This window comes from Idiotropiscis lumnitzeri, unplaced genomic scaffold, assembly GCF_059441095.1.
Source record: "Idiotropiscis lumnitzeri isolate Australia: NSW breed Sydney's pygmy pipehorse unplaced genomic scaffold, RoL_Ilum_1.0 HiC_scaffold_35, whole genome shotgun sequence".
NCBI classification, from domain to species: Eukaryota; Metazoa; Chordata; class Actinopteri; order Syngnathiformes; family Syngnathidae; genus Idiotropiscis; species Idiotropiscis lumnitzeri.
In genome coordinates, this window is record NW_028283573.1 from 792,221 (window position 1) to 811,658 (window position 19,438).

At 43.3% G+C, this 19,438-nt stretch overlaps 3 protein-coding genes across 3 annotated transcripts in view; 2 read left to right on the forward strand and 1 right to left on the reverse strand.

Moving 5' to 3' along the window:
• Positions 1-439: 439 nt before the first annotated feature.
• Positions 440-2,889, forward strand: LOC148315857 (prolactin-like). Its single transcript, XM_088287165.1, has 5 exons — positions 440-522; positions 594-766; positions 1,238-1,339; positions 1,779-1,982; positions 2,553-2,889. The coding sequence occupies exons 1-5, from the start codon at positions 513-515 to the stop codon at positions 2,760-2,762; spliced, it is 699 nt and encodes a 232-aa protein (XP_088143291.1). The 5' UTR covers positions 440-512; the 3' UTR covers positions 2,763-2,889.
• A 525-nt stretch (positions 2,890-3,414) lies between these two features.
• On the reverse strand, positions 3,415-7,269 carry LOC148315858 (DCN1-like protein 5). Its single transcript, XM_088287167.1, has 9 exons — positions 7,196-7,269; positions 6,304-6,442; positions 6,060-6,159; positions 5,650-5,785; positions 5,477-5,570; positions 5,032-5,138; positions 4,813-4,917; positions 4,636-4,738; positions 3,415-3,718 (listed from the first exon to the last, which is right to left on the reverse strand). The coding sequence occupies exons 3-9, from the start codon at positions 6,125-6,127 to the stop codon at positions 3,663-3,665; spliced, it is 669 nt and encodes a 222-aa protein (XP_088143293.1). The 5' UTR covers positions 6,128-6,159; positions 6,304-6,442; positions 7,196-7,269; the 3' UTR covers positions 3,415-3,662.
• A 2,901-nt stretch (positions 7,270-10,170) lies between these two features.
• Positions 10,171-19,438, forward strand: part of nell2a (neural EGFL like 2a) — a 76,884-nt gene continuing 67,616 nt past the window's right edge. Inside the window, exons 1-2 of the mRNA XM_088287207.1 lie at positions 10,171-10,584; positions 10,728-10,856. Coding sequence (XP_088143333.1) covers positions 10,533-10,584; positions 10,728-10,856 — 181 coding nt within the window. The 5' untranslated portion in view covers positions 10,171-10,532. The remainder of the gene's footprint in view (positions 10,585-10,727; positions 10,857-19,438) is intronic.

Here is a 19,438-nt window from a genome sequence, read left to right on the forward strand (position 1 = left end):
GTCCTGTCTGGAGAAAATTTTGAGTCGGCGCGAGGCTTGACATTGTTTTTTGTCTTTTATGGTCTTTGCTGCATTTGTGTTATTGGTTTGTTGTTTTTAACCGTCTTTGATATTGTATGACTGTTTTTACTCCATGTACTGGACTGTGTATGCAGCAATTGTTGAGTTTATTGGTCACATTTATGGTGAAGAAAGTTTAAAATGATTTATCTTGCTGTCATTTTTTTGTATCCCAAATTCATCAACAAGGGTGTGTAGACTTTTGTATGCATGGATCTAGTCTAACCTTAACCTGAATGCCCCATTCAGTCCAGTGGACAAATTGCCAATGGCTGTCTCCGCTCTTCCGCCTGGGTTGTCTACAAAGCGCACAAATATGCGCGTCACGTGACATTATGCGTTTAAACGAGTATATAAATGAGTTTATCTAATCAGCGTCGTCACTGCAACGAGTCGCCCCGTTGACCGAAGCAACCCTTCGAGAAGACATCTGCTGTCGCAACAGAGCCACCATGACAAAAGGTAGGATTTAGAATGAATCTACACGCTATGGAATGGGGAGTTTGAACGCTTACTTTCTGTTCTCTCCGTAGTTTCATTAGCTTTGGTGACACTGGCGCTGCTTTTCCTGAGCGTGGCCAGCGCACCCATCTGTGCCTACGGACAAGCCGGCTGCCCCCTCCCCACCTTGGCTGACCTCTTCGAGCGGGTCATGCAGCAGTCGTCCAGGATGCACGGCATCTTCAGTGACCTGCACTCGCAAACCGTGAGCCAACCTCACTCGCTACATTACGTCCGCTACTCACGAAAAAAAAAAAGTTCGGGATGTTTGGATTTTTATTTCTTCCCCATCCTCAATCTCTCGCTCTATTTGCCTCTCTCTTTTGCCGTCTCTCGCCTACGCTCTCTTTATCTTTCCCTCTACACCTCCCTCTCTTGCCCACTCTCTCTCCCTTTTATAATTGACCTCTACCTCTCCATCCCTCTCTCTCACGCTCCCTCGTCCTCTCTCATCTTTCTCTCTCATCCTCCCTTTCTCTTCCCCCCTCCCTCTTTTATCCTCTCTCTCTCTCCCCCACTTTCTCTCTCTCTTTCTCTCTCTCTCTCTCCCTCTTGCTCTCTCGCTCCACCTCTGTCTCTTTACCTTTCTTTCTCATTCTCACTCCAACCCTCTCTCCCTTCTTTCCTCCCCTCCTTCACACTTTGTCTATCTCTCTCCCCTCCCTCCCTACGACAGGACGACTACTTGTTCCCCAGCCGCAACACGCTCAGAAAGTGGAAATGCCACACACATGACATCCTGACGCCAGGTGACAAACAGAATGCAAAAAGTCTCGACGTGAGTAAATATACTGTACACAAACTTAATAATTTGCATTATTAAGAGGATTATGAAATTGTGGTAATTTTTGGAAATTAAAAGAAATGAATGAAAAAGTTACAAAAGCACCAATTACCTTTTATTAAGGAATTTGAAATCAGTCCGGGGAATTTTTATTTTAGTACAACATTCCTGCAAGATTTCCTGCAAGTGCCACAACTTCTAGGTATGCGTCAAAAGACAGAATTTAAGGTACCGGCAGGCTTTAAATGCGTCGCTGCTCGAGTCAAATAATAATTTTTAAAAAATGTACTGGGATGACTTCTCGTGTGGGCAAGGAGAGCTGTCTAATTTGCATGGATGTATGCTAATGCAAAAAAAAAAAAAAAAATGTTTATATTTATGCTAGAACATGAGTGGAACCCTAATTAACAACAATCCAACAATCTGTGTGCAGAGAGAGCAACTGACTGAGGTGATCCTGAGGCTGCTGGGGGCCTGGGGCGACCCTTTGTCACAGCTGCATCAGAGCATGCGCCAGGAACAAAATCGGAACCAGAACCGTGAACGGGACTTCAGTCGTGTGAGCTCCAACAAGGCGATGGAGATGAGCGATGTGATGCAAGAACTGAGAGATGGAGTTTTAAAAATGGCAGAGAAGGTGAGCTTGGATCGGATTGGATAGCATTCGATTGGAGGTTTGACGAGGAGTGTACTGTCCGTTTAAATAAATGTTTCTATGTGATGGCTAAATATTAGACAAAATTACACATAAACATAATACTTTAAAAATGGATTTTAAAAAGCTAAAAAGGGGGAGAAATAATGAAATGAAAACAAAAATCAAAATGTCAAAACTAAACAGGCCCATTTAAAAAAAAAAAAAAAAAACTAAATTAAGTAACCCCAAATTACTTAAAATTATTTTTAAGAGCTAAAAAAAAGTGAAGTGGAAAACAAATATTTTTGTTTTTTTTTAGAAAAATGTTGGGGAAAAAAATAGCAGAAAAGCATCACTTTATCAATGGTCAACATTTTTTTTTACCTTTTTTTTTTTTTAATCAGAGTTAACAATCTGGCCTCGTTTTATCTCTTGCACATCAACTTTTCATGGTGAAATTTTTTAATAACTAAAATAAATACATAAAAGGAGTTGCATTGAAATTAAAAGTGAAACACAACTGACATATGAAGTCAAATTTTTATTTAATTTTTTCCCGTCCACCTTTAGATGAAGCTTCAGGGCGTGCTCAGTAACACGCTCGCTCCCGTCCAACCTGAGGGAGTGCTCCACTCATCCGCCTTTACCTTCTACAAAAGAGGAGATCTGCACTCGCTGGACCGCAATGACCTGCTCTACTGCCTCCGTCGAGACTCTGACAAGGTCAAAAACTACCTGCGCATCCTCCAGTGCTCCACGCTGCCGGGACTGGACTGTTAAGTCACGTCATGGCGCTGCGAGCCTCGTTTAGTATAGCTTAGTAGTAACAGCGGTTGCCTTCTGAGCAATGTACTGAAAAGGTTGATACAAAAAAAGGAGTAAAAAAAAAATCATGTAAGATAGTGTTTAGCAGTCATAAAACTCATGAGAACTGAAACTTCCTGCAATTGAGCGTCTTGTTTTGCAAATGTGGTTCAAATTTAGTAGCAGTAGGACAAAATGGAATGGTTGTCTTTGAAGGGCAAACGGAAATGGACAAAATCAGACTAAAATGGCCTCGTCAAACCAAAATGGAAGACTTTTGGCACCTTTTTAGGCAATGTTTTTCTAACTCACGAAAGATGTGCTGTTAGTTAGAGAAGACCGTTCCCATCCATCTGTTGTCCAAATTGCTTGTCGTACGCCGGTAAAAAAACCAAAACAAAAAAACAATCCCATTGAAGCAACGTTTGCAACGTGGAAATTGCTCACAAAGAATAAGCCATGAGTTGACTGTCCTTTAATCGAAAAGGGGCAGGGTGGGGAACCCAGGGGGGCAAAATTCTGAAAAATGGTACGTTATGAAAGATTTGACTGCTTTCATTGAACAATCAATTCTGCCACAGACCATCAATGTAAACCACAAAGACAAACACTTATTTTTCAATTCATTTTTATTATTGTGATCTATAAACAAGAATCAAATGAGGGTGAAATAATCGTCAAGGAAACAAAATTTGCAGGGCATTTCTCATTTGAAGAACTTCTCAAGTCCGTGTGTGCGTGCGTTTGTGTGAGCAGTCACAGTCCATCAGTGTGGTTGATGACTTTTTTTTTTTTCCCCTTTTCTTAAACCTATGCGAAGCTTCTTCCTGCGTTGTCTGTGCCTGCTCCACTTCTTGAGCGTTATTTTGTCGTCTGCTACAAGACCAAGTGAGCTTTACGCCATTCCACAAATTCGTCGAGAAGCACCGGCCCTGTGGAATGGGGCAAGACAGTGGGATTTCAAATTTAGCATTAAAATGTCCTTATTTTAAATAAATAAATACATTTCAAATATTTTTTCTGCAGTAGCACATATGAGAGAACATGGAAAGGTTTTGATTCATATACAGTTGTGTGCATAATTTTACCTTCCCTGGCAGAATTATTAGCAATTTTTTGGGAAAATATAATTAAACAGAGACCGTCTAATTATTTAGGATGGTTGTTTTGTTCTGAAATGATTTATAGTTTAATTAGAATAAAAATAAGAAAAACAAGTGATCAGGCCAAACACATTTTTAACAAAATGGGAAACATTTGGCAAATTCTGCCAGAGAACGTTAAGCCATGATCACAACTTTGTCAAAGTACAATATTTAAAATGAACGTTTAATATGTTATTACAATTTTAATTGAATTCCCAGAATGTATAAAGTAATGAATAAAACTATTTAAATTTTTTTTTTAGAAAATGCTCGTTAAATAATAAAAAATAATTGAAAAATGCACCAAGGGTATTAATTGAATACAAAATAAAGTAGTTAAATAATTAAAACTATAAGATTATATATGAATAAGAACTCAATGTATTTTCTTGCTGTGATTAATTAAGAACACTTTACCCGTCACATTTCATTTCATGTCATGTTGGATTAAAAATGTAAATAAAATGAGAACTTAACTTTTTTTTTAAGTGAAATTATGCAATGAAGAATGATCTGCTTGTAACAGCAGCAGCAGAAGACAAATTGATACATGACTAATTAAACTTTGACAGGCTGGCAAATAAATCCATAACACAATTACATTTCTAATCAAAACAGCGCAATCAATTATGATCATTTTAAACTGTTTGGCGCAAACACCGGTCATTTCTAAGAACACGGCGCCTCCGTGGGAAAAGACTCACAAGCCCCGTCTTCGTCGTAGTTTGTCAGGTCTGTGCGGATGGTTCTGCTGAACTCCAACACGTTGTACCACTGGTCTTTGTTCACACCTTTGTATTGGGACTGCTGTGAAACACACACGACGACGTCAACCTCTTTGTTCATGACCAAACGATACCCACAGGAGAGGCCTGACTTACCTCCAAGAACTGAAGAAAGGCGGGGAAGAGAGGCCACGTTCTGCCCAGAAGTAAGGTCAGCATGCATTTGGCCGTGTCCATGTCCAGATTCCTCTGGTCTTTATCCTGATCGTAGAACACGGATGACAACGGAGGAGAGCGTGTTGAACAATGAACGGCGGACGGCTACAACCAAAGCATTACAATGTGAAGATGACGAAAAAGCATCTGTCAACTCACCCTGGCAAAGTCAAAAGAGTATCTGTAGACGCTTTTAAAGACGGAGGCGTCGTTGAGCTCAGCGCGCAGGTAATCCAGTTTGCTTCTTAAGCCCTCCGTACATTCACACCAAATACACAAAATAATAAAAAGAAATGATTAACTGCTCACAATATTGTCGGGATATTGGTATTTCTGGATGAAAAACAGTGATTCAAAGTTTCTCAGTGTGCCAAGTTTACTGCTGGTACAAGGGCTCCCTCTAGTGGTGCGCAAAAATCACTGAAATAAATGTTCAGGCTGCATAATGTTACGCTGGCCGACAGCTCTGTTGTATTTAACTTTTAAGGAAAATACATTTGCATTTAATCTTTTACAGTTTGTTTTCAGATATTTAAGTCCACTTTAATTGAATTTTTACAACACTTTTTTTGCTATATGTGCACTCAATGAACCCGCTTGCCTTACTGTAGCGTCGTCATTCCCTTGAGCCACTCGTCCCGGGTGAAGAAGCCCATGTTGGCCGCTTCCAGATGCCACGCTAACACTAGCATGACGATCTGCAACACAAAGGCAACACGTCTGCCGCCGCTTTGTGGTGGCTCACGTCCCGACCGGGCGCTCGCGCAGTCGACTCACATTCTCAGGCTCGACTCCAACATCCTCGCAGAACTTCTCCATGGCCTCGGGGCCGACAACCTCATCCTGCCCGGCGTACTCGTAGAACCAGGCCAGGCACGTTTTGCCAGAAAAGGGCTTGTTGGCGGAGATGTGCCTTCAGGTAAAAAAAGAATATGTTATTCTGTGCAGGGGTCTGAATCGCACCTCTCAATATTTTTTAATGCCGTGATTATCTGCCTTTTTTTGAGACAAGGCACATATTGGACAGAAAATCACAGCAAACACTCACCAAACAACGAATAAATAATAATTACATTTTCTATGGTTAGTTATCAGATGGTAAGAATTAGCATGCTGGTTAACACAGGTGAGCTAAAAAATAGAACGTTGCATTTGAGGAGAGCACGGTTTGTGCACAGTTTGTTTACCTTGTGATTTTACGCTTGAGTTGATGATCATCTGGATCAGGGAGCTTTCTTTTCTTCTTCACGGGCATCACTCAACGTCCAAGGGGATTCACTAGCTGGACTGTAAAACACAAAAGTGTGCGCAGAAAGCCATTACTCAGATAGATTTACCAAACACTTCATTAGGTACACTTGCACTGTACTGGATCTCTAATATGTGCGTACAAATGCGCTGATGATCATATATGAATGAGGTGGGTCTTACCTGTGCACTTGTGGTTGCCTTGTCCATTCAAATATCGTAAAATTTGAGACTATAATGGATGTCGGGTGAAAACTTCTTCAGTCAAGACGAGAAATTGTGCCAAACTTGCTTGCAATTTCTGAACGGGTTTGCAGTTTTCCTGTGAAAAGACAGTTTGTTCGTCTTAATGCATCAAAACTACAATCCAATTATGATAGAGTGCTAATTATAAACAAAAAAAGTGTGTCCGAAATGTTGCAGGACTAGTGTTACAAAAGATACTTCAAATCCAAACAATAAAAAGAGGTCAGGTGAATAGGCCAGGAACTGTCGGATGCTTAGGGGATTGCGAGCAGGGGCGTTGTCATGGTGACGCAGTCACAAATTGACATGTCACAACTCTCGCCTCTTCTCGCGCACTGAACACAGTTGTCATTGTCTAACTTGGAATACATTGTGACACTAATCTCGGAACTTTTTTTTAACACACGTCGCATGTTAAAAAATGTGTAAATGCTTTGAACATCTTTACCTACACTGACGGTTTAATTTTAGAATGTTAAATAAACTAAAAGGTTCACTTCACCTCCGAATTGTACTGATTGTCTGACTTGTTGAATAAGAAAGATGACAGCAGTATCAGACAACCTTCTCGTGCTTTAAGGTGCAAAACCATGTTAATCACGACGGCATCTTGCTGGTCTTCAAATAATGACGCACACATTTATTGTGTGCGCTACTAAGCGTCTTTTTCCTTCAGCTAACAGAGCTTCCAGTAGCCCAATGCTAATTTCTCAACACGCGCGAGATACTGGCAAACTCCTTTTGGGACACTTTGTCTGACACATAGCGTCACTTTTATATTTTGCTAATACCATAACTTTTGGGGCATTGCGCTCCAATAAGTACTTACTTGTTTCTCTTTATGCAGAGGGAGAAAAAAAACACTCTCGCCGGCTTGTGGTTGACGTTTCCGGGGAGCGGGCGATACCACTACTCATGTAGGGGTGGCAAGGCAAATAAATATTCCAATTTTGCTAAAGTTTTTTTTTCCATTTTTAAGCGCATATTTAGATGGAGCTAAAAAAAAGTTATAGTATATATTTTCTGAAAATTAAATACGGTTGTCTTTAAGAAATGACAAGCACGAAAGTGAATACTTAAAGTGCTGCACACCCTCCGTTTAGGCACTTCAAAAAAAAGGTCATGCGTGTTTTTTTTATTATGTGGAAGGGTTTATTTTGGCAGTCACGTAACATATGTCGATTATTGTATTATTCTTATGTTACTATCACACGATCATTGTGTTTTATACGCAGGTAGTACAAATTGATGTCCATTCATATCCAAGGAGGAGCTCGCCATTGAACCAACCAGCTATAATTGCTGATATTCAATAAAGGTAAATACGATTTGAAATAAAATGGACGCACGTTATACCTCATAACCGGCTACTAAAATCGTCTCGGTTAAAAAAATCTCACTGCAAGTCACCATCTTCCACACAAGATGGCGCTGACGCATAGGAATTGAATAATATAATCATGTACAGTATCTTTATGAAGCACTTTTTCTTGACAACACTTTAGTTTGAGCAACATTCTCCCTCTAAACAAGCAGTCACCATTTGATTAAAATGCGGAATTTCCAGCTTTACTTAATGAATTTAACGTTTAGGAATGACAGCTATTTTATGTACGATTTTCATTGTTTATTTAGATAGCACATATAAAAATACAGTAAATACTTCCCAAAGTGCTGCACACGTTAAAAGATAGCACTATGACAAAACACAAACGCCAATTGTTACTATAAGATGCAAAAGTCCAGATCAGCTCCTGCGAAAAGAGGTTGAAGAGTATTTGGACAAAGGGACATGGTTGCAAATTTATCTGAAATTCTGAGTTCAGCGAAATGAACTGTCCTTGGCTTGAGAGACTCTAGTGAATCTATCCATCCATTTTCTGTTTTGCTTATCCTATAAATAAAATTGTATTGTATTGTATGATTAATAATATGGAATTAAATGTAATTATAACTTTGCAGGGCGGCATGGAGGCCTACTGATTATCTGATTTGATTCTGGCCTTCCTTTGTGGAGTTTGAATGCATTCTCCTCGCACCTGTGTGGGTTTTCTCCGGGTAGATCCTCACACATTCCAAAACCATGCACGGTAGGTTGATCAAACACTCTGAATTGTCCCTCGGTGTGACTGTGGGAGCGGATGGTTGTTTGTCTTTGTGTGCCCTGCAATTGTCTGGCAACCAATTCAGGGTGCCCCCCGCCTACTGCCCAATGACAGCTGGGATAGGCTCGATGCAGCACCCCCGCGACCCTTGTGAGGAGAAGCGTTACAAATAATGAATGGATATAACTTTGCAATAACCTGCACCCAAGAAGTAGTTGTCTGCTTCAAAATGGTTGGTGACCCCCACTCTAGTGCGTGTGCGCTCGTCAAGAGTAAAGATCTCATTACTTTTCATTCTTGGCTGGGGACTTGATTCAATAGCTCATATTTTCCCCACGGCGCTGCGGGAAATGACAACTTGTGGGCAATACAAAGTAATTACATTTCCTGGGTGGACACAGAAAAAATGTTATTGTATTAATAATATATAGAGTGCAGGGGGGGCACATAAATGCAAGACGCCACAGATTTATCCCCCCCTTTTTTTTAATCATCTATTTTTAAAACCCAGTGATCACAAACCATGTTGTTGGCAGGAGTGGAAACAATGTGGAGCAAGATGGAGAACCAAATGCTGATACTTTAGGAGGTTCTAAGGAAAAAGCTGAGCACAGGAAGAGATCTGGAACACTCCCCAGAATCACTTGACAAGCTACTTCAACATGGCCAGCGCAGCCAACAAAAGTCTTTCCAAGTCATTCAGGGATTGGCTGAAGTGTGTTGTTAATTTAGGCTAGCCTCTGAACAAGGCATTATAGAGAAACACTTCTGTTCCTGTCCATCTGGCAGAGAATTGATCAGCAAAGAAAAAGCGTTTCCTTGCAAGAAACCTCACAAGGGCTCTTTTAGAAAGGTAAGTGTTCCCATGGTCGAGGAGGATGCAATTTCAACAGTGACTGAAGTAATATTCAAAGCACCCGGGCTCTATTAAAAAAAAAAGAGTGAGTCACAAAGGAAGCCAAGCAGCCCGTTTTAATCTAGTTTATTGCTATGTGTCAAAAAGACAAAGCTCAGCTGACAGCAGATGATGATGATGACTTGTCAAAGAACAAAAGTGATGATGGGATACCTTAAGCATGCAAAATTTGACTGTGCGCTTTGAAAAGACAGGTGCTTTCAAAGAGGGGTAAAGATAATCCATTTTCTAGAGCGTTTATCCTCACAAGGGGTCTCGGGTGAGCTGGAGCCGATCCCAGATGACTTTGGGCAAGAGATGGGGTTCACCCTGGCTAGTCGCCAGTCAATCACAGGGCAGATGAAGAGGGAGAGAGAATAAAAGCAAAATCCAGGGGGTCCACTAATATTAAAATATTAATTTTTAATTTTATTAAGCAATCAATATACACTTTTTAAAATATTTTTTTCAAGGAAAACGGAACTTTGAATAAAAAATGGAGAGAGAGAGAGAATAAAATCAAAATCTGCGGGGACCACTAATATTAAAATATTAATTTTATTGATATATTTAATTAAATTATTTGTGATATTGCACTGAAGATGGGAGCTCTCCAATCTCGTACACTGAGTACAATGGCAATAAAGGGCATTCTGATTCTGATTCTGATTGCTACCTCGGGGCACGGTAACACGTCCCACCACCAGGAGGCGCGCTTTCCCCACTTTCCTCCTCTCTCTCTCTCTCTTTTTCTCTCTCTTCCAGGACAGTGGGAGTTCTCCGACCCTCCCTCCCCGCTCCCCGCTCCCCCCTCCAGCCTGGGCGGCAGCAGCTCCCTTCCTCCCGCGCCGCGGCAGGACCGTCTGTTGAGCTGGTGAAGGCAGCGTCACGTTTCCTTTTGTGCATCCTCCGCGCATCCACCTGTGCCCGCGGACGGCGCTCATGGAGCACATCCACACACGCTACATGGAGTCATAATAACAATACTGGACTTACATCTTTGCTTTGTGTGTGTGTGTGTGTGTGTGTGTGTGTGTCAACGCCTCCTCATCGCTGGGGATGTAAAGTTTGGATAATGCCCCCGCTCAGCATCCTGGATTGCTAATATTCTCAGCAGAAGTGGACAAAAATATGGACTCATTTTTCTTTTAAAACACACATTCACCATGGGATTGTTACAGCTATTTGGGGTTGCCTGCATATTCTGCGCTCGCTCAGGTAAGGACATTGCCATCCATCCATGTTGCCTCACATGATTAATTCATATGTTGTTTTTAAAGCGTTTGTCAAGCAAGACCTCTCAAAATCAGCGCATCCGCCGCCCACCTTTAACAATGAACGTTTGTATCTCTGCAAATTAGTGCACGGTTTTGGGGTCGACCCAGCTCTTCGCATCAGCGTGTTGGATGACCTCATGGCCGGTGATGGATTTGATGGAGTTACTCAGGTCCAAGGCTTCCATAGGGAATCAAGAGCGTTCCACTTCCAAGGTATGGCAACTACACAAACTGGTTTACTTTGTATGTGGTTTATTTGCAGTTTTGGAGGGAGGTTTGTGGGTCGGGTTGAGGGTGAGGAACGTACATCCAACACTCTGTAGAAGTCAGCTCCTGGTGTGATGCTGTGCCGTATGTTTGCTGTTGGACAGTCGATAAAAGATGTGTGTTCTCTATTACTCGCAAACGTTTTCCAAGTTGAAAGGAGTTTCCAAACACTCAGAGAAGGTGGCCCTCTAACAGGACTTAAACAATCGTACATTGGCGTATTGGAAGCTGTGGTCACTTCCTGTTTGGCGGATAGTGAATATTTCTTCAAAAAAGAAGCCAAGTGTGCTTGCTTCAAACTGTTCGGTGGCGTTTCAATGTTGTGTCTTTGAAACAACATCCTCACTTTGCCTTTTTGGAAAATTTGCTAGCTTAATGCTAAAACACATTGCAGAACACCATAGACGGGCTAATGCAACTAGCATTAGCGTATTGGTAATTGTGCCACTTATGCAGTGGATTTTTTTCCGGGGGTGCATCAGCACATTAGACAATATAACAATCTTCGCAGGCGTATTACAGCAGAGCTAAGTCAGTTGTGAAGTTCTTCTTTGTGTTTTGTTGTATGTCAGACACGTGTGTTTTGAGTCGCAAGCATAGTCACGGAACAAAAAAATCTGGAGCTGGAGTCTAGTCCAGGTGACAACGTGATCGTCGCTCTTCTTTGTTGGCGAGAATGTAAACCCGAAGAAGTTTTGTTTGATGGATTCATGATTTGTCTAGAAAAATCATTTCCTCTCCGTAACCAAAATGTGGTTCATTTGCAACTATACCATGTTCACACCAGACCAAGCCAAAGCACACAGAGGTGGAAATGAACTCGATTGAAAATCCTGTGTACTCAAAGCCAATTTTTTCCCCCCAAGTCCAGCAAACATGCACTCAGCGTGATTTTCATTTTTCCATGTGGCGTCTTGCTTGGGGTTCCGATGGACCGATGGCGTTTTGAATTTGGTGGCAAAAAGTAGACTCAAATTTAGACGGGCTTGGAGCATGTCTAAGTTGTGGCGCAGGAGGCGTAATGTGAGTTTTTTGGGGGGTTTGGTCGAAGCGCAGGCTGACTGATTCTGAGCTCGTCGGATGTGTGTGGTAGATGTCATCGTACAAGCGCAACCTGCCAAAAAATGTCATCAGGCTTGGGTGAGTCTGAGGATTTCTTTCACCGTACATTAAAATCTCAGAAAAGCAGCATTGGCTGATGATTTACATTTACAAATTATGCACTTATGTTTTACATCAGCACCCTGGGAGAAAATCAAAATCCACAACACTGTTTGCCCACAAATAAATATTTGGACAGTCGGTTTTTAAGGACAAAACTTGGCCATGCTGGAGAATCAGCCTTTTAGAAAATAGCCACGCGCCAAATAGATATTTATGAATCCATAGTCCCCAGCCGGCTCATTTTGGGAACATATAAGTGTTGTTTTGTCGCTCCGGCATGAGCCCACGATGCATGGATGCTTTTGCTGAGGATTCAAATGCAAATGAAAATTGGTCGACCTTGGCGGATGTCGATGCGTTCCTTCATTATGACATCGTCACTGTGTGCATTGAATGGTAATGTCCCTGGAAGGCCAGCACCATCCATCATTAAAAAAAAATCCAGGCTGATAACAAAAAGAAAAATGTTGACAGGATGCATAGAGCAGTGTTGATAAAAACCTCCATGGTTGATCTAATGAGACCATCACGAGATCCATCGCGAGAAGGACAAAGCTATCTGTCAGAAAGAAAGCTCATGTTCGCTAGAAAGATGTCCACGAGTGAGAATGTTTTTTTTTTTTTCCAGGATAGTCATTTTATATGTCGTCTTCCTCCTTCCCGGTTGATATCGTCTAATCTGAGCGAGCGAGCCGTTTGTGTGAAGGCGGCCCGTTTGATGTCCTTTTTGAGGACGGAAAACAGACATCGCAAGTATCCATGCAGGTAGCGAGGGGCGGAGGGGCGGGGGGTGTGCAAAGAAAGCAGATGCTATCTCTTATTAAACTCTAAAATAATAATTCTCATTTATTCTCATTTCCCACGCTGGTCCTCATCTTCACTAAGCACACGCCCAGACATGGAAAGGTGGCGTTTTATTTATGGCAGACATTTGGGATGTCTGCGTTTAGTTTAATGGTGTGGGGTGAGAGGGACGCCTGCGCTTGTGTTTGTGATGGAAATAGACGCGGCGAGCGAGCGAGCAGGCGAGCGGGACGGGACTTGAAGGAGGAAGAAAGCAGGAGAGAAAGGGATGGAAGAGGAAGCGCCGTCTGCCAGCTGTGCTGATTCAACATGTATGGATGTTCTAGGCGAGCGGGCGGCCGGCACCGGCAGACAGGCCCGCGGTGACATTCCCGCGCTCATTAGATTGCAGGCAGAACATTTCCGCGGCTGGGCCAATGTGAGGCCTGCCTGCTGCCTGTCCGGAGGGAAGGCTGATATCTCGCTGTCCTGACTGGAGGCAGGCGGAGGCGACGAGAGGACATACTGTGCAATATATACGTTATTTTCTGGAGTCTATTTGCCAAGGATGGACACTTTACCCTCTTTTTCCGGTCCATTCTGAATTCTCTGTGGACGATCTGGGCACCCTTCCGTTCTTACACTTTCGTCCATATTCAAAAGTAGGATCGTCGTTCGTCACCGTCTGTTTTCGTCCTAATGCCTCTACACACCAATTCACCGTTGGAAAGTCGGTAGACGGCATCTCTTTGGTGTCGCGTGTCACATCTTAAAATCTGAACCATTGTTGGGGCATCTCTTCGGTTCATTCAACAAAAAAAGTCTTGTCAGGCTGTCACAAAAAAAAAAAAAGGTTTAAGTTGTAATATTATCATTCACCACTAGATGGCAGTCATCACTTCCTTTTAATTTGATTGAAAATGCCCAAAATGGATTCTGACACTTAATGCTGGTTTGCTGTTCAGTAGTTTTGTGCCATCCTTGAATTGTCCTTTCTATACACCAAAGCACTTTATTTGTCCTGGGTTGAATCACAGTATTGTTCATATTTGAAATGTCATTTTTGTCCATCTGGTTAGAAAATGTGTGGTCCTATACTATCACTATTGGCAAGAAGCTGAAGTTTCATTTGCTTTTCATTCCATTGATGTGAATGAAGCACCGGGAATTGATCAAGTAATTAACAAAGTCCAGTACCTTAATTGTTTGGGTTTTTTTTTTGCTGTAAGGTATTCATTAAGGTGACGAGTATACAGTTGATATTCCATTTCAGTTTCCGTCATTTGACATCTGCTTGAAAATGTTGGCTTTCAACCAGAGCTGGTCTGCGACGCAGAGCTTGTTTAAACTATTTGCTTTTCTTTCTTTCTTTTTTTTAATCATGCTTTAGCTACAATATTATAGATTTGGTGGCCGGGATGGGGGTAGGGGTCGATCGCAGTTGTTGAGCACGCCCCTGCTGATGCTTTTTCAAGTAGCTGTCAGAGCAACAGAGCAGAGCGAGGCGTCATGAAAAAAAGCCCTCAGGCTACGCAAGGCGCCACCCCCTTGGACCCGCGCTCCCGGGTGCAAGGTGATAGCAAATGATTCCAACATTAGCAACCCCCACGCGCCATTTAGTATCGAGGTACATGTGTTGTATGAAGAAAAAGCACCGGAGCCACACCCGGCGGTGCCTCCCTTCCCCCCCACAGTCCTCAATATTATTAACTCGGCTCCGGCTTCAAGCGTGCGGACCAAACTCATTCAAGGTGCAAGCATCACACGAGCATCCTTTTTGCTGTTGTCAAGGCTCCTCTGTAGTTACATCTCCAAGTGCGCGCGTGCGTGCGTGAGCGTGTGTCCCTAACGGCATTCACTCTGAAGTGCTGCAGAAGGGAAGAGACAAATTTATAATAAAACAGCCCGGTGTGTGTGTGTGTGTTTTGCAAACGCTCCATTCTTCCGCTTCTGCGAGGAAGACTTACAATGTGTTTGGAAAAGGTAATTCGATAGGAATGTTGTGGTGAGGTGTTTTTTTTTTTGCCAGCTATTAGCGGGATCCCATAGAAAGCAATGGAGAAAGTGGGAGATAATTTGTGTCTTTTTGTTTGTAAGCTTTTCAAGGGGCGTGTGGTGTCCTCTGTGTTGCAGCAGGTCCACGTCGACATCCTCCTGATGTATTTTTTTTTTTACAGTAATTGATTTGGAAAGAAGCCACAGCCAAAATAGAGCACTGTGTTGCTATTTTTGCCTGGTTTCAATGTATTTTTTGCTGCCTGCCTGGCTAAATTCCCAAATGCAAACATCACTAGAGCCAGTTGTAAATAAATAAATAAATGAATTAATGAATCATCAAAAGTAGGGAAGCAGAGAGAAAATAATTCCCTTTAATTATGTCACATTTATCTTGCTGCCTAGTGCCAAACTAAAACGTGTATCAATCCCATCTTTGTCGCACTCATGCTCGTTGCGGTTCCAAATGAGCTGAGAGAGAGAATCGGGGCTGGTTGCCAGCCAATCGCAAGGCACATAACATGCATTCACACTCATATTTGTCACTATGGACAATTAAAAGATTAAAACACACGTCGCGTAAATTCACACAGGAGCTGCTGTGTCACCCAGACACGAGACGGGTTTACTTGGAACCATGTATTCCGGTTAAAAAGCATTCGAATAATCAAGCGGAATGAAAATGCTACATATAAACACCCCACTCGGAATAAAAAGGCTTGAATCCGAATGGACTTTTATTCGGATTCATCGGGGTGCTATATTCCTTTTGCCAATCCGAACGAGTGTCGCGTAAACAGTTCAATCGGAATAGCCCGGCTGCGTCCGGTCTGCGCATGCTCAGTCTTGACGTAAATGCGTAGTGACGTAATCGGACACGACACGAATTGTTTTAAACTACTGATAACTTGCTTTTATATAATATATATATATATTTATACATATATGAAAGTGTTAAAAGAATCGCGAATACTGTGCTAGATAAATGAATGGACTCCATCTTGATAAATCACGTGATGTGTACATCGATCTCTGGTTATCTGATTAACAGGGTCAAGCTTGTAAACGGCGGCTCAGAAAATATCACGTCACACACAGACACACACAGAGACCGCAGGCCTGACAGTTTTTTTGTTGTTTTTTTTATCGGCGCTTTTAGAGAATGAACTAATTGACATTAATTATCAAATTAATCGACAACTATTTTGATAATCACATTGAGACCTTTTTAAACTTAAAAGTGTCTTCATCCCCAGAATTCCAGCTTCTCATAACAGTAAATGTTCTCATCCTCCATGAAAGAAGACTGATGGTCTTTGCGAATAATTAAAATGAGACATTTGCAAACCAAATTTTTGTGCAACCGCTTCTTGAACTAAAATTGATCAAATTCAACACACCAATTTTTAGTGTGTGTATTCCTTGATGGTGGCTCGCTGTGGCAGCAATTCATCTGACCGCAGGGCGTCTGTTTCAAATCCCATTCAGTAGTCCCGAAATGCAAACATTTGGCCCCGTTGAGAGAAAGCCACCACCGGTGTGCTCCCCTCCAAATAGTTGCCCCTTGAGCGGTGAACCGATGCCTCAACAGCGGAGGGGCGTGGTTGCGGGTTCAAAACCCCATTGTTCCCCTTCATTCTTTTATCTGGCTTCTCCCCAAAAGTTACCCAACATTTCCAAACTGCTTGGTGACATTCTGCCCACCACCCTGAGGTCAAAGTCTGTTTAGCCGGCTGCCCTGTGAGGCGAGCCTAATCATGCATTCCGGTGACCGCTGCGCGGCGGCATTATTTCCGTCCTCCCGGGGCAGTCGTGCAGCTGGGCGGCCGCCGCGCCGAGCTTTGCGTGTCACGCGCGTGTGAATGTCAAGCAAGGCGGTCATTGAGGAAGGCGACGCTGAGGATTGTGGAGGAATTGCTAGCTAAAGCATTCCTGGAGGTGCCCTTGCTTCTGTTTAGTGTTTGTTCCAGGAGAGTGGAAGCACAGCGGGGGAAGCTCGGCCCGACAAATGCAGATTGGCTCGGAACGGGCAGGAGAGTGTGCGTGCGAATGGGCTGTATATCACCGTGGCCTCCTTTCAGTCGGCGCTCTGGGCTAGCCCGAGTCTCTGCCCACACCTGCATGTGTGTTACGCAAATGAACGGTTCGGAGCTTGCTGCAGGTGGAGTAGTTGATCATTACTCTAATCCCTCTGGAGAGATGTTCTCTCGTCGAACCCTCCTACTCACATCCTCGTCTTTGGCTCAGGCTGACACATAAAACATGTTGTCGGAAATATACGCTGTTATTTTTGGAATGGGCGGCATTACGCAATGAAGACTACACTCTCCCGGTTTCATCATAGTAATGCGTTCTCTGCCGCCGTTCGCATCGTTGTGTTTACCCTGACCCCTCTTGGCCTCTTTAAGTGCATCTTGCTGACTCTTCGCTGGAGGTGAAATGGATGGAGTGCAGAAGTGAATGCTTCAAAGCAGTGGGAACTATAAAGTTGGTCTTTAAAATTGACGGTGATAAACAGTACTGAGCAAAACTCCTGCGTCACCATTATAACTGGAATTGATTAACGCCTTGTAAGACAAGTACAATGAACTCCCAACAATTTGGGATTCACCATTCTTGGCTTGGGCGCCAGTCAATTTTTTTCTGTAGAAGATAACAAAAAATATTCTTGCTTTGTCTCATACTCTTAGATGCCGCCCGGATGTTTTGGGCTTTTTCGGTAACAGATGCTCGTAAATGAGTAGCCATTTTCGAGTGGATCGAATCAAACTGAATTGAATGGTTCTACTTTGAAATATATCGAGATACGTATCAAATAGTCGTTTACTGGAGATATAGATCTTAGCAGGAAATGCAGTCAGAGAAGAGGGAGAGAGAGAGAGAGAGAGAGAGAGAGAGAGATAGAGAGAGAGAGAGATTCTCTTGTCTCCTCTCCTCTCTTCTCCTTGCCTCGCCTCTCCTTTCCTAAGTACAAAACTCCCGTGCTGTAAATAGCGGTAGAGGCGGACGCAATGTGTGAGAAAAGGATTGTTGCAAAGCCCAACGTATCTGGACTCTCAAGCTGTGCTGCGGGGCACCTGTTCTAAATGCAAACTGTGCGGGGCTTGTGTCTGGCGCCGTGTTGCCAACACGCTTCTGCGAGGAAGCAGGCATGGGAGGCGCCGGTACTGAGGACGAAATAAGACCACATCGGATAGTGTGAGATTAGAAGTCTAGCGGAGGGATGGAAATTGCTTCCTGAGTGTAACCATTAAAGCACCCTGAAGACATACGATTTAGGCTGGAGCCCAAAGTCTCACCTGATTAGAGTGAGCCTGAGACGACGGGTTAGCGGGTAGACGCTTGTCCCGATAGTCCGTACTACGAGCCTTTATATGGCAAAATGGCAGTGCCATTACATGGCACTGGAAATGGTTGGAATTGCGCCACAGGAGGGCTGTAAAGAGCAGGTGGCCGCTCCCTTTAAACTCCTGCCAATCGACAAACAATGGTGTCCTGGCAGAGGGGGGGGGGGGGGGGGGGGGGATGAGGAGCCAAAACCCGACCACAACAGGTCATTTATGTCGAACAAGGCATCCTTGCATCCATTTTCAGAAGGGCTTGTCTCATTTCTTGCCTGGCTGACTCAGTTTGAAACGCAAAAAAAAAAAAACATCCCGGACTGATCGCCAGTCAATCACAAGACGAAGGATTAGCGAATTGATTGGGATGAGCTTTGTGAACTACACCACCAATTCCGTCCTTTTGACGATTATCCATTAGCTTATGATACGGATAAAGCAGTGACTTCCCCGTCCATGTATTTTGTTACAAATGCGTCGTAACCATCATATGTTGTCCCTGCGACGCATTCCTTCCTTTCACTCTCATCAGTCAAACCCAATGAAGAAAAATGCCTCCACCCGTTGACCCCGTTAAGTCCCTTTCGAGGCAGCCCCCCCCCCAATTCCCTTCTCAACCTGCTGATGAGAGTCATCCACTCATAGATCAAAGACTCATGGCTGCCAAGCTGGGGCGCCGCCCAACACGAGCGCTTCCTCACCAGCAAAGCCCCATCCCACCGCTTGCCTCATCAACCTTCACACCGTATGGACCCGCCCCGACACCTGCTCCCACTGCGCTTGTTTCGCAAATGTCGGCGTACTCTCTGTTTGCTAAACACTTGGCGTGGCAACACGCTGAACGGAACATAGTGTCTCACTTGATCCGACCGACTCTCAAAGTGTTTTAAACTGTGCTGAAAAGCATCAATCGGGGCTCGGGATATCGGCGGGAAGTATTTGTCATCGATTTTCCGGATTAGAGCGAATAGCGGTCATTTGCATTGAGCTTTTTAAAGCGGGATCTGTTGACGCAGCAGATTATTGCCAAGCCAAACTCGTGTTGCAGTAACTGGGCCATCTGTCCTATCTCAGCCAATGACACGGGAATGACACTGCGTCGTAAAACTGTGGCCGAGAAGTGCGGCTAATCAGTTGATGGCTTGGCCAACTTGTTCCTTCTGGGAAGGTTTCTTGCTTCATCTGAAAATGCACGTCTGAGGAAATGATTTTAGATACGGTAAATGTTTTATTGAAGACGTGTGT

What these genes read in the sequence shown, in the direction of transcription:
- LOC148315857 (XM_088287165.1), top strand. An exon ending in GTGACCTGCACTCGCAAACC is followed by an intron (nt 767 to 1,237) that starts GTGAGCCAACCT and finishes TCCCTACGACAG; the next exon opens with GACGACTACTTGTTCCCCAG. An exon ending in AGAATGCAAAAAGTCTCGAC is followed by an intron (nt 1,340 to 1,778) that starts GTGAGTAAATAT and finishes ATCTGTGTGCAG; the next exon opens with AGAGAGCAACTGACTGAGGT.
- LOC148315858 (XM_088287167.1), bottom strand. Translation starts at nt 6,127, where the DNA reads ATGCCCGTGAAGAAGAAAAGAAAGCTCCCTGATCCAGATGATCATCAA. An exon ending in TTGGAGTCGAGCCTGAGAAT is followed by an intron (nt 5,571 to 5,649) that starts GTGAGTCGACTG and finishes TTTGTGTTGCAG; the next exon opens with ATCGTCATGCTAGTGTTAGC. An exon ending in CTACGACGAAGACGGGGCTT is followed by an intron (nt 3,719 to 4,635) that starts GTGAGTCTTTTC and finishes CCCATTCCACAG; the next exon opens with GGCCGGTGCTTCTCGACGAA.